This window comes from Bos mutus, chromosome 14 (assembly GCF_027580195.1).
Source record: "Bos mutus isolate GX-2022 chromosome 14, NWIPB_WYAK_1.1, whole genome shotgun sequence".
Lineage (NCBI taxonomy): Eukaryota > Metazoa > Chordata > Mammalia > Artiodactyla > Bovidae > Bos > Bos mutus.
Genome location: NC_091630.1, coordinates 70,489,243 through 70,501,267, shown reverse-complemented (window position 1 = coordinate 70,501,267; position 12,025 = coordinate 70,489,243). Strand labels below are relative to the sequence as shown.

At 63.4% G+C, this 12,025-nt stretch overlaps 2 protein-coding genes across 2 annotated transcripts; both read left to right on the top strand.

The window, feature by feature from the left end:
- Nucleotides 1-2,129: 2,129 nt before the first annotated feature.
- LYPD2 (LY6/PLAUR domain containing 2) lies at nucleotides 2,130-4,362 on the top strand. Its single transcript, XM_005897609.3, has 4 exons — nucleotides 2,130-2,140; nucleotides 2,276-2,469; nucleotides 3,603-3,722; nucleotides 4,087-4,362. The coding sequence occupies exons 1-4, from the start codon at nucleotides 2,130-2,132 to the stop codon at nucleotides 4,293-4,295; spliced, it is 534 nt and encodes a 177-aa protein (XP_005897671.2). The 3' UTR covers nucleotides 4,296-4,362.
- A 3,939-nt stretch (nucleotides 4,363-8,301) lies between these two features.
- Nucleotides 8,302-9,328, top strand: SLURP1 (secreted LY6/PLAUR domain containing 1). The gene is made up of 3 exons (XM_005897610.3): nucleotides 8,302-8,362; nucleotides 8,803-8,922; nucleotides 9,129-9,328. Exons 1-3 carry the CDS (start codon nucleotides 8,302-8,304, stop codon nucleotides 9,326-9,328), a joined length of 381 nt encoding a protein of 126 aa, XP_005897672.2.
- The last annotated feature ends 2,697 nt before the right edge of the window (nucleotides 9,329-12,025 follow it).

Here is a 12,025-nt window from a genome sequence, read left to right as displayed (position 1 = left end):
ATCTTCTCATACCTAGAAAAACACTAAAATTGTTACTGGAGACAACTACTTTGGCTTATATGTTAATACCACATTAAAAGGCTAGAACCTACTCAGACAAGCGTAGACAACTGGCTACCTGGCAAAGCACCATGTCCGGATTGGCTTTCAGGCTCGTTCTCCTGGAAAAAAAAAGATTTATTTTGTCTGCTAACGTTCAGGTTGTCAGTCCTTCAACTACTTTAACTAGGTTAAAATACATAAAAAAATATATATGACCACTCCAAATGGCTCCATTCCTGTGAAGAGGGTAACTCAAGTGTTGACTCTACCTGGACCAAGATCAAAGTTGCTACTGGTTCTTACTCCTGCTTGGACTGCCAGTTACAGTAATTCTTTTACTGACCTCTGCTCCCTGCCTTTTTAACCTACTTGTCTAGTTTGTTCTTTCTAAGGACACAAGAGCTTCCCAGACGAAGTGAAGGTGACACCTGACCCCTGACCCCAGTCACACACTGAGCCTGACTCTGGTCACAGTCTGACCCCTGACCCTGGTCACACTGATCTCTCACACTCTGACCTCTGACCCTGGTCACACTGTGCACACTGACCCCAAGGCCTCTAGAGGAACAGGGAAGGGCATAGATCTCTTAGCAGGGAGGCTTCCCAGCAGAGCACCCAGACCCTGGCTGGGGCACATTCCTCCTCACTCTGTGCACAGCTGTGACTTCAGAAAGGCTCTCTAGGAGGAGCTAACGCCCAGAGGCCAGACTTGTTCCAGAAGAAAAGGACAGGTGAGGTCTCTGGGTCTAAGGACAGAAGGCATTGGGCTGGTCCAGCCGCTGGGAGAATGGCCCAGGAGGAAGCTCGGGTGTGCAAGGTGCTGTCTGCTCCTGTTAGCCGCGCCCAGCATCACCCCGGCGTCCTGGGGAGCGGCAGAATCAGACAGGCCCGGCTGCCGTCTTGGCTGTCATCCAGCACTTCCTTTGAAGTGACCAGCTTGTCAACTTGCTGCGACAGCCTCTCATCCCGAATCTGAAACTCTGGCACCGCCCCTCGCTGTGGTGTCAGGAACCAGGTCCAGGGTCTGACACCGTCTTGGGCGTCTGACACCTTCTTGGTGTTTAGGGAAGGCTGGTCGCCTCTCCCCACCCTGGTGCCCAGGAGCCGCAGCTCTCCCAGTCTCAGGATCAAAGACCACAGCCCACATGGAGCTGCTGCCCCCGGACTAGAAAAAGCCACTGGGGGCCCTCGGGTGGAGTGGGAGGTTCCCAGGCAGAATTTCAGCCTCAGGACGAGAGGAGGGAAGGACACCCTGGAGCAGGAAGGCAGGGGTGGAGCTGGAGGGGAGTGAGATCTGGACCCGGTGGGAGAGGAGGGAGGAGCCCAGCCGGGCTGTGGTGGAGCCGGGTGAGTCGGGCCCAGCCCGGCCAACCAGGCCTGTCAACAGCCCTGTCCCACACCTACCCATGCTGACTCGGGCAGCGTGGGGCCCAGAGTGGGGAGGCAGGGTCACAGACAGGGCAGACCCTGGAAAGGCCGAGGTGCAGCCCCCGGGGCGGGGGGCGGGGTGGGGTGGGGGGTGGGCGGGCTGGGGAGCAGTGCCTGGAGCTGCTTGAACCTAGGACCGGGTCCGTTTCTCCCCCTTCTGAGTCTGGGGCCAGGCCCATCCTGTCAACTCGCTGACCTGCAGCGGGGCCAGGGGCTCCGATCAAGGCGTGCCGGACCCTGGAGGGGACACCAGGATTCGTGTCCCCCTCCCCCTCCCCTGCCACCGTCCAGGATCTTTCTGTTGACCCAGCAGTTTTGCTGTCTTTGTGCCCTTAGCCTCTGAGCACATTTTGGCTGGTTGTCCAGGCGACCATTTCCCCATCAGGATGCCCCACGTGACCACCTCAAAGAAGCCGTGCACTGGGGCCTGGGCACCCTGGGAGGACTCGAACCCAGAACCACTAGCCCAGGACTCAACACCGCAGACAGGAGTGGGCATCCAAGGCCCTTGACAGAGGCGGGAGTCAGGGTGCAGGGGAGCCCCCCTCTGCCGCTCCCTTCCAGGCAGGCTGAGACCATCCTGAGGGGCAGTACTGTCTGGTGGGGAGAAGTCAGAGCACCCCCGAGGGAGTTACAGAGGCAGGCAAGGACCCCCAACCATGAGAGAAGGGTCATGAGGGGGTCACAAGGGTGCAGGGAGGGGCCCAGACCGCGGGAGGCGGAGGAATGAGGAAGGGGCAGGGAGGGGCGGAGGAGAGCCACGGAGGATCGGGTTCAGGTGGAAGTGGGTGGGGCCCCCGGGTAGGGGGCGGGCCTCCGTACCTCCACCACCCGGGAAACCAATCCACCTAATCTGCACGGCTGACGGGTTGGGTGGCTGCACGGTGCTCCCATCCCCTCCGAGGGGTAGGCCTAGGACCGACGTGCTGCAGGAACCAGACCATGTGGGGACACGGCTGGCACTGCCAGCGCTGGTGCTGGCCGCCTGCTGTGAGCTCGGTGAGGGGTGCCCGGCGGCCGGAGGGAGCAGCAGGGGCCAGGGAAAGGCAGAAAGCAGGGAGGTGAGGAAGGCATGGGGGGCAGGCACAGAGGGGCACCGGCAGAGGAGTGCCTGGGGCCCAGGGAGGATGAGGACGGGGACAGCGGGAGGCGCTGTCCAGGGCTGGGACTGGCAGAGTGGTTGGCCGCCAAGGCCCTGGGTGCCCACTGTGGGGAGTGGCCCTTCATCAGGGGCGTGGGCACCAGGGACGGGCTCTCCGCTGGGGCAGGCGGGCAAGGTCAGAGTCACATTCCCAGATTCCGGGGCCGTGGTTCCTGGGGCAGGACTCAGGAGATGCCGTGGCGACCCCAGGGAGGCACTGGGGTGGGGGCAGCAGTAGGTGAAGAGGGAAGCAGACCGGACATCCTGGGGGACTTGGGTCTCAGATACCCAGACCCTCACGGGCCCCACTCCCAACCTGAGGAGGAGCTGGTGGGGTGGGCCCCAGCCAGGCTGTTCTGTCCAGGAGGAAACGGAAGTGTCTGGGAGACACAGTAACAGCAGTAGGGGCGGAGGGCCAGGCTGCAGGGACCCGGCTGGGGCACTGGCGCTGGAAGGAAGGGGTCAGCCCACCAGCCCGCACCCTGACCCACCTGGGTCCCTCTGGGCCTGAGCTCTCCTCCTCACCCTTGTTAAGCTTCCACCAGCGGGCACAGCAGGCCCGGCTCAGCCCACCCTGCACACCATACACCTCCCTGCCCGATCTCCGATCCCCCTGCAGCACTTGGGGTCCTGCATGTTGCTGATGAGGACGCCGGGGGTGTGTGGGGGGTGACCTGCTGCAGTGAGGCCCTCCGGGCCCCTGCCTGGGCCTTTACTGCAGAGGTGTGGGTGCAGCCCCACCTCCGTGTGCCTCCCCAGCACCCCCAACACAGCAACATCTCAGCTTTGGCCGGCAGGCTGAGCCCGACCGCCAGGGGCATACTCTGCCTCGGGACTCAGCGACCCAGCTCGCAGCTCTTGAATCTTCCTGGGGTTTTGGTTGGTTGGCGACTGGAGGATCGGTGGCATTGTCCCCCTCAAACCTGGGCTCGAGTCCCAAGGCTTGGGAGGGACAGGCCTGCCTGACCAGCCCTGGCCGCCCCTTCCCCAGTGGTCACCCTGCAATGCTACACGTGTCCTGAGCCCATCGACGTGTCCTACTGTGTCACCATCACCACCTGCAATGTCAACGAGACCATGTGCAAGACCACACTCTACTCCCTGGAGACAGGTCAGTGGGGCGGGTGAGCAGGGCCCCAGAGTCGGAGCTGCCTGCAGCCCAGGCCCTGTGTGCGGAGAGCAGCTACCACCTTTGACATTTCCAGAAAGAGCTTTTGGTCCAAGCAGCCAGGCTCCCTCCCTCTTTCCTCACCCTCCTTCCTGGAATGGGAGGCTCTTGCAGCCTTGCTGGGGAGTCACGGAGTGGCCTCACCCCTCGAGGCAGCCTGAACAAGTCACTGCGCGCCCCTGGCGCAATGGTGGTGGAAGGAAGGAGGGGCCAGGTCACAGAGGGGCTGAGCCAGAGTGGGTGCTGTGGGAGGAGGCTGGGCTGGGGCTCGGGGGCCAGCCTGACGCCGGTGCCCCCGTGCCCCCAGTGTACCCCTTCCTGGGGGACTCCACGGTGACCAAGTCCTGTGCCAGCAAGTGCGAGCCCTCGGACGTGGATGGCATCGGCTGGACCCGGCCCGTGTCCTGCTGCAACACTGACCTGTGCAACGTGGATGGGGCGCCCACCCTGGGCGGCCCCTGCAGCCTGGCTGGTGCCTTCCTCCTGCTCACCCCACTCTTGAGCCTCCATCTCTAGACCCTGGCCCGCAGCCCCATGTAGCCCAGCCCCCAGCGCCTCTGAAGAATCACGGCCCACACCTGCACCAGGCCTCCTGAATCTGTTTTCTGGGAGCAGACCTACCCGCTGGATGGGGGAGGGCTGCCCGCTGCAGCTCTGGCTCCTCAGCCTAGGCCGTGTCCCCCTTGGCCATTCTAGCCCCTCCATCTCCCCACCCTCTCTGCCCGGCCCAGGCTCTCTCTCAGCCCACGCCGCTGCCCCATCTGTGGGCCCTCCATCTCCCTGTGATGGGGTAAGGGGGGATGGTCACTAGACCTGCACACCCTCTAGTCCTGCGCACCCACTAGTGCTGAGACACCCTCTAGTCCTGCACACCCACTAGTCCTGCACACCCTCTGGTGCTGAGACACACTCTAGTCCTGCATACCCACTAGTCCTGCACACCCTCTGGTGCTGAGACACACTCTAGTCCTGCACACCCACTAGTCCTGCACACCCTCTGGTGCTGAGACACACTCTAGTCCTGCACACCCTCTAGTCCTGCGCACCCTCTAGTCCTGAGACACCCTCTAGTCCTGCACACCCTCTGGTGCTGAGACACACTCTAGTCCTGCACACCCACTAGTCCTGCGCACCCACTAGTGCTGAGACACACTCTAGTCCTGCACACCCACTAGTCCTGCGCACCCTCTAGTCCTGAGACACCCTCTAGTCCTGCACACCCACTAGTCCTGCTCTAGTCCCCACTAGTCCTGAGACGCACCCACTGCACAGTGCTGAGACACCCTCTGAGACACCCTCTAGTCCTGCACACCCACTAGTCCTGCACACCCTCTAGTCCTGAGACACCCTCTAGTCCTGCACACCCACTAGACCTGCACACCCACTAGTCCTGCACACCCTCTAGTCCTGCGCACCCACTAGTGCTGAGACACCCTCTAGTCCTGCACACCCACTAGTCCTGCACACCCACTAGACCTGCACACCCACTAGTCCTAGCTCTGGGGGCCTGGCTGTGGCAGGACAGGAAGTGGGGCCCACAGGCACACCACGTCCACCAGGGCTGGATCAGGGGTGGCTTCTTGGAGGAGGGGGCATTAGGACTGCCCTTGAATGACAGAGACATTGGGTACAGGATGGCAGGCCAGGCCAGGCGGAAGGTAGGCAAGGGGGGCCAAGAGTGGCCCAGGACCTGGGATTACTCCACGAAGCCCCCAAGGCTCATCGGCCCAGCCCCTGAACAAGGCCTTACCCTGGGTCAGGCCTGTGGTGACAGGGTCCCCTGCGTCATGTGGCGGAGGGGGCAGAGTGGGGGAGTTCCAGGCCCTCTCCAAGCCCACCCCAGAAAGTCCCCCAGAAAGCCCCCAGCCCCGCTCTCACAAGCCCCACTCCCTGGTGCCCAGGCAGCCCAAGCTCCAGTGCAGAGGGGAGCTCCGTCTCTCCTGGGCCTTGGGCCAGCCCAAAGCCTCCAGGCTGCTTCCCCAGGAAGCCCCCGCCCCACAGGCCTCTCATACCCACTTCCTGCCCCCGTCCCTCCCCCCGGGCCCTATGAGCACAGGCCTGGGCACTTGACGGATGGAGGGCAGAAGATGGACCCCAGGTACCCTGAGACGCACCCCCAGTCTCTGCCCCGCCCCACTTCAGAGGCTGCTCTGAGGCCCTGGATGCACACAGCACCCAGAGTCTCCAGCCACATCGAGACAGGGCTGCACGGCTTTCCTTCTGCACCACAAGGTGCCCCCTCCTAGCCCACAGCCCTGAGTCCGGAAAGCCCCCACTGTCCGCCACCCCCTTTAAAGGTTTCCTGCCCCTGGATGGAGGGAAGCAGCCGATGGACGCACAGTCGAGTCCCACTGAGGGCGCCCCATGCCTGCGGGACAGGAGGTGGGCAGCCTCGGAGGCCTCCTGTCCCTCGGACCCTGGGAACGCCACACCTCCTCTTCCTGCGGGCAAGACTCGCATTCCCAGCCAGCTCCCAGGGGCAGGACCCTTGCAGACGTGCTGCTGGGAGAGCACCTTGGACAACCCCCCGAACAGTGGGGGCCAGGAGGCCAGGAACGTTCACACAGTCTCAGACACCACCCCCGGGGCCGCATCTCTGGGTGCTGACCCTGTCAAGGAGGAGACCCTGCCCTCAGCTATCCACCAGCCCTCCCACCTGGCTCTTCCCGCCTCTCACAAAAACAAGGGCAGCCGTGGGTCACTTAAGCCTTAAACTCTGGATTGAGACTCAGTAAGGGCTCCCCTGGTAGCTCAGCTGGTAAAGAATCTGCCTGCAATGCAGGAGACCCCGGTTTGATCCCTGGGTCAGGTAGCTACCTTGGAGAAGGGCATAGCAACCCACTGCAGTATTCTTGCCTGGGGAATCCCATGGAGGAGGAGCCTGGGGGCTACAGTCAATAGGGCCGTGAGGAGTCAGACACGACTGAAGCGACTATGCGCCCAGGTGTGACTCAGTAAACACACACACACATGGCCCTACAGGCAAACACGGGAAGGCTGTGTGTCCATCCTGGTCACTACCCCACTGCCCTCAGCACCCTCCCTGCCATCTCCACCTCCAAGGTCTTCCGGCTCCTTCAAGGCTGCTTTCCAGCGGCCTGCCCCAACGCCCACGGGGTCTCCCGGCCTGGAGCCCGACCAGCCCACCTGGCCGCCACTCCACATCCATCACCACCGCAACCTTCGCTGGCTAGTTTTCACAGCTGCCCCCCGGGTTGATGGTCCTCTGCCTGCTTTACATCTAAAAGAAGGGGGTCAGGGTGGCTCATGAGCAGACCTGGTCGCACAGAAGCCTGGGGGTGCCAGGACCCACTGTCTCTGAGGCTCAGACCAGACCCTGCCTGGCTGCACTTGCACAGCCCTCGTGCCTTGGCAGCCCAGGCCCCAGGGAAGGGCCGCCCGGCTGTGTGCTGGGCCACGCCCGCAGCGTGTGACTGCATCGTTTGACCTGGATTAACCACGGTCCTCCCTTTGCAAACAATTCCCTTTGTTTCCTTGCAACCACCTCCCCATCCTCGAGGCCAGGTCACTTCTGCTCTCCAACTGCCCTGGGTTCCTAGTTTCATCACAGAAAACAAAAATCCAGTCTGGAGGAAGGAGAGTCACCCCAAGGTCACACATGGAGACGGCAGCACAGCCAAGGCTCAAACCCAGGCCTCCTGAGTGCCAGCCCTAAGCTCCTCCCAGCACGTCACCCAGCTCTGAGACTGGGGTGTAACTCCCTGCCCCACGGCAGGGCCCACCCCCACCCTCCACCCAGCACATACCCCTTCATCCACCACCTCTCTTACTCTTTCATAAGTGGTGAAAGAAGTGGGCACGAGGCTCAAGTGCCGGAATGTGCCCCCTCCCTTTCCAGCCAGCCCGCCCGCCACCCATGCATCGTCCATCCGTTTATTCCTCCTTCCTCCCAGCCACTCGCTCAAGCATCACCGAGCCATCTGTCTTTTCAACCATCCATCATCCATCTGCCCGTCCATCCACACACCCACCCATCCACCCACTGCACCCTCAGAGGACAGAGAAACCAGAGGCTGAGACAGCAGACGGGACCGAGGCCTCTGGCACAGGGGAGACGGGCGGTAGGGTCAGTGAGTGGCAGAGCACAGGGGTGGACATGGGGCAGTGTGCGGTGGGAGGTGGGCCGCACGGCGGGTCCGGGAGCCCTGCTGTCTGGGGCTGGGAACAGGAAGCTCAGGCCTGGTCTAAAGGCCATTTGTGAGGAAGGGGTTGGCAGTGATGAGGGAACCATTGGGGATGTGGGCCTGGGACACCACACTCAGCAGTGGGAAGGGGCTCCTGTGTGGCAGCCAGGGGAGGGGCCGGCCTGGCCAGCTCCAGCATCCGGGGCTCCCGCCCCGAAGGCCAGCACCTAAGCGTCCTCTGCCAGCTGCCTGCCCAGCTTCCACCCTGCTGACTCACTGGCGGCTCCTGCCGCCACCCAGAGTGGGGACCCAAGGGCTGGGTATAAATCCCCACGGGCAGCTGGCGGAGACTGCGGCCGCTCGGCTTGACTAGAGGGATGGCCGTCCCCAGGGCCCTGCTGGCCCTGATGCTCGCCGCAGCCTCGGCTGTGCACCTGGGTGAGAGAGGCGGTGCGGCTGGCTGACGGGGGGCCTGGCACCGGTCCTCGCCCAGCCCACCTCCGGGGCGGGGAGGGGGTCACCAACTGGGCTGACCGCCCTGACCCTCTGGTCCTGAGCCCGGCTCCACCCAGGGCAGGGGTCACGCCCTGCTCTCCAGGCAGGGAGACCGAGGCTCGGGTCGGCGGGGGGTGGGGGGGGCTGGGGGGGGTGGGGGAAGGGGCGGTGCAGGGATCATGTCTAAGCTGGAGGCTGGGCCTGAAGGGACTCAGCAGGGCAAGGCGGTCCTCCAGGGAAGGACTCCGACACACACTCCAGGCGGACCTGTGGGGAAGGGCCTGGGGCTGGACCACCCCTGGCCTCTTCTCCTGCCCTTCCTGTGACCCCCAGGGTGGGTCTCAGGGCCGGGTGATGAGGGTCTGCCCCCGCCCCTCCCCCAGGTGAGGCCTTAAGTTGCATCACCTGTGAGCAGCCCACGGCCCTTCCTCTGTGCAAGAACATTACCTACTGCAAGCCGAATGAAATAGCCTGCAAGACCACGCTGGTGACGGTGGAGGCAGGTGAGGAGGGGGCCCGGGGCTCCCAGCTCCCACCTCAGGGCCACACTGCAGACCCCAGTAGGGGCACGGGTGACTTCCAGGCCATCGGTCAGTTAGGGTGGCCTGGGAGGAGGCAGGAAGCGCAAGGTGAAGGGCGCAGACTGGGATGGCCAGGGAAGGCCAGTGGGGCGGTGGTGACTGTGCTCTGACACCTGCCCTCCCTCCAGAGTTCCCTTTCAATGAGAGCCCCGTGGTGACCAGCACCTGTGCCAGCTCCTGCGAGGCCACCGACCCAGACAGCATCGGGGCTGCCCACCCCATCTTCTGCTGCTTCCACGACCTCTGCAACTCCGTGGGCATTGCCAGGCTCAGTGCTGGGGCCCTGGTCCCCCTGGGGGCCGTGGTCCTCAGCCACCTCCTTCCCTGAGGCACCCGACACTGCCAGCTGGCCGCTCTGTTGGCACGTGCCCACGGCCCAAGCTCAGCAGGCACCAGGCTACTCATGGGACCCCGGGGGAGAATCGTTACAGGGTGCGCTCTGCCCTCCTCCCCCAAACCTGTGGAATACATAAATAGACCGAGGCTGGAGACCATCTCTTCCTTCTGGACACAGAGAGCCCACGGGGCCACCTTCGGGGAGCTGGGTGGGACCAGGTGTGTTCCGGCACACGAGCCTTGTGCCCACCATGGCCGTTCTGAGCAGCTTCACAGGCAGGCAGGCAGAGGCTTCAGGGGACAAATGCCTTCCTGCAGTCTGACCAGGACTCATTGCTCAGCCAAAGGAAAATCTGACTCTGCTTCCAGAATATTTCCTGGGGTTCTGGAGGCATCCTCCCCACCCCATGCCACCTCCCCAGGATGGAATCGTGTTCGCCGTGGGTGGGTGGGTCTGCGGGGCCCAGGTCTGCCGCGGCAACAAGGGGGGGCCTGAGGAAGAGGGTGTGTGGGGATGGCCTGCCCCCCCAGGCTGGGTCTTCCGAAGGGTGTGGGGTGGGGTGTACCTGGGTCTGCGGGCACCCACACAACTCTCCAGGCCCCAGTCACCTCCTGCGACAACAGGCCTACTATACCCTGGGCCCCAGGGACAGCTGAGATTAGAGGGGAGTGTGTGTGCAAGACACGAAGGCTGTGTCGGCTTGCCCCGGACCCCAGGGCTGGCTCAGGGCCACTCCCTGCGTGGTCTAGCCCGTCTGCTCAAGGATGGGCTGCAGAGTGTCCTTGGGGGCTGACCACTCCCCTGGAGCCCAGGATCCTTCAGCTCCAGGAAGCCCTGCCAGCTATCCCTGGCGCCCCTGGCGGTCCCTTGCTCAAGCCCACTGCAGGGAGTGGGAAGCAGGAGCTGGACTGACCCCCGCCTATCAGTGTCACCTTGCTGTCGGGCCTCTGGGCTGGAGATTCTCCACATTCTGCACCACAGGCAGACTTCCAGACCACCCCTGATGTGACCCTGATGTGACCCTGCACCTGGAGGCCAGGGCCACCACTCACCTTGGCGCACAGTGAAGCCACATCACTGCCCCCTTCAGCCTCGCCAGCAGAGCAACAGGGGGGCACCTCTGGGCGCTTCAGGGGTGCAGAGCAGGTGTGCAGCTGGGAGAGGCGTGGCAGCTGACCAGTCCCAGGGAAGGCAGGTGGCAGGCACCTGTGGGGCCTTCACGTGGCCAGCAGAGGGCGCGCGCCCTTCGGACTCCTCGCCTGGCGCCAGGGTCACCGGTCCTCCCCGCCTGCACCTCCACCGGGAGCCATGGAGGGTGGCCTGAGCTCACGGGGGCCCGCCAAGCCCCTGCCCTGGCCCTGGGCACGCCCGCTGGTCTGCACCCCTTTGGGACCTGGGGAGGCCATGGCTGGGGGCCACAAGAGTGGCCAGCAGGTGGCTGCAGGGTGGACGGCAGCTGTCCACACCATCTGCGGGGGTGTGCGGCCTTGAGGCAAGTGGGTGCTGATCGCACACCCCCACCTCCCGTCACATGGAAGTGGGTGGGTCACAAAGAGCTGCGGTGGGGAGATTCTCAATACTCCCCCCTCCCCGCTCACTGGCCAGAGAAAGAAGGGCGCCTCTTCCATCATGAGAGATGACAAGGAATGCCACCACTGCCCCCAGGAGCTCTGCCTCCCCGGACGTCCCGCAGGCAGGTGGCGGGGGTGGGGGGGAACGGTCACCTGGGGAGCCAGATGCCGCACGGACCACAGGGGGGGGGCCTGGGGTGGACGGTCCTGTACCTACTGGCGTGTGGGAGGGGGAGCATGGTCTAGGAAGAACCAGTGCCCAGGCCACATGCGGGCTGACAGTCACTTGAACTTCTCAACAAAAGCGGCCACTGCATGGGATCAGTGGGTCTTGCGAGAACTAGGCTGCAGATACACTCCCAACACCCCAGTCCTGAAGCCAGGCCCCTTAGTCAGCAGGTACCCTTCTCCTTTCTGCTGTGGGCCTGTCCTCCAAGTGCGGACCCAGAACCTCCCCTACCCACCCAGCTGGGCTGCATCTCCCTGAAGTGGACACAGAAGTCCCCATGCCCCTGAGGCAGCCACATGCAGCCTAGATGTCCATGACCATCCTGAACCCCACCCCCACCACGCCAAGTGAAGCAGACCATGCCTGCTGCTGCTGCTGCTGCTGAGTCACTTCAGTCATGTCCAACTCTGTGCGACCCCATAGATGGCAGCCCACCAGGATGCCCCGTCCCTGGGATTCTCCAGGCAAGAACACTGGAGTGGGTTGCCATTTCCTTCTCCAATGCATAAAAGTGAAAAGTAAGTGAAGTCGCTCAGTCATGTCCAACCCTCAGCGACCCCATGGACTGCAGCCTACCAGGCCCCTCCATCCATGGGATTTTCCAGGCAAGAGTACTGGAGTGGGGTGCCATTGCCTTCTCCGAGACCATGCCTAGGCACCTCCATTCCATCTCCTCAGCCACTGGTCCCACATGCTCCCAGCCAGTCACTAGAGGCCACTGGCTGAGTGCACCGTTTCCTGTCTGTGGTCCCACCAGGAACTTGTCCTGTCTGGCAATGAACGGTCAGCTCAGTCACCTGCCACGATCCCCCAAACCCCACCGCCCCTCCCTACAGGACCTACGCAAACATGTGTCATGTGAAGAGAAACAGACCTTCTGGGAGGGGG

Coding starts and splice junctions, on each gene's coding strand:
- LYPD2 (XM_005897609.3), top strand. Junction 2,470..3,602: donor GGCCGCCTGCTGTGAGCTCG/GTGAGGGGTGCC, acceptor CCCCTTCCCCAG/TGGTCACCCTGCAATGCTAC. Junction 3,723..4,086: donor ACTCTACTCCCTGGAGACAG/GTCAGTGGGGCG, acceptor CCGTGCCCCCAG/TGTACCCCTTCCTGGGGGAC.
- SLURP1 (XM_005897610.3), top strand. CDS start 8,302: ATGGCCGTCCCCAGGGCCCTGCTGGCCCTGATGCTCGCCGCAGCCTCG. Junction 8,363..8,802: donor AGCCTCGGCTGTGCACCTGG/GTGAGAGAGGCG, acceptor CCCCTCCCCCAG/GTGAGGCCTTAAGTTGCATC. Junction 8,923..9,128: donor GCTGGTGACGGTGGAGGCAG/GTGAGGAGGGGG, acceptor CCCTCCCTCCAG/AGTTCCCTTTCAATGAGAGC.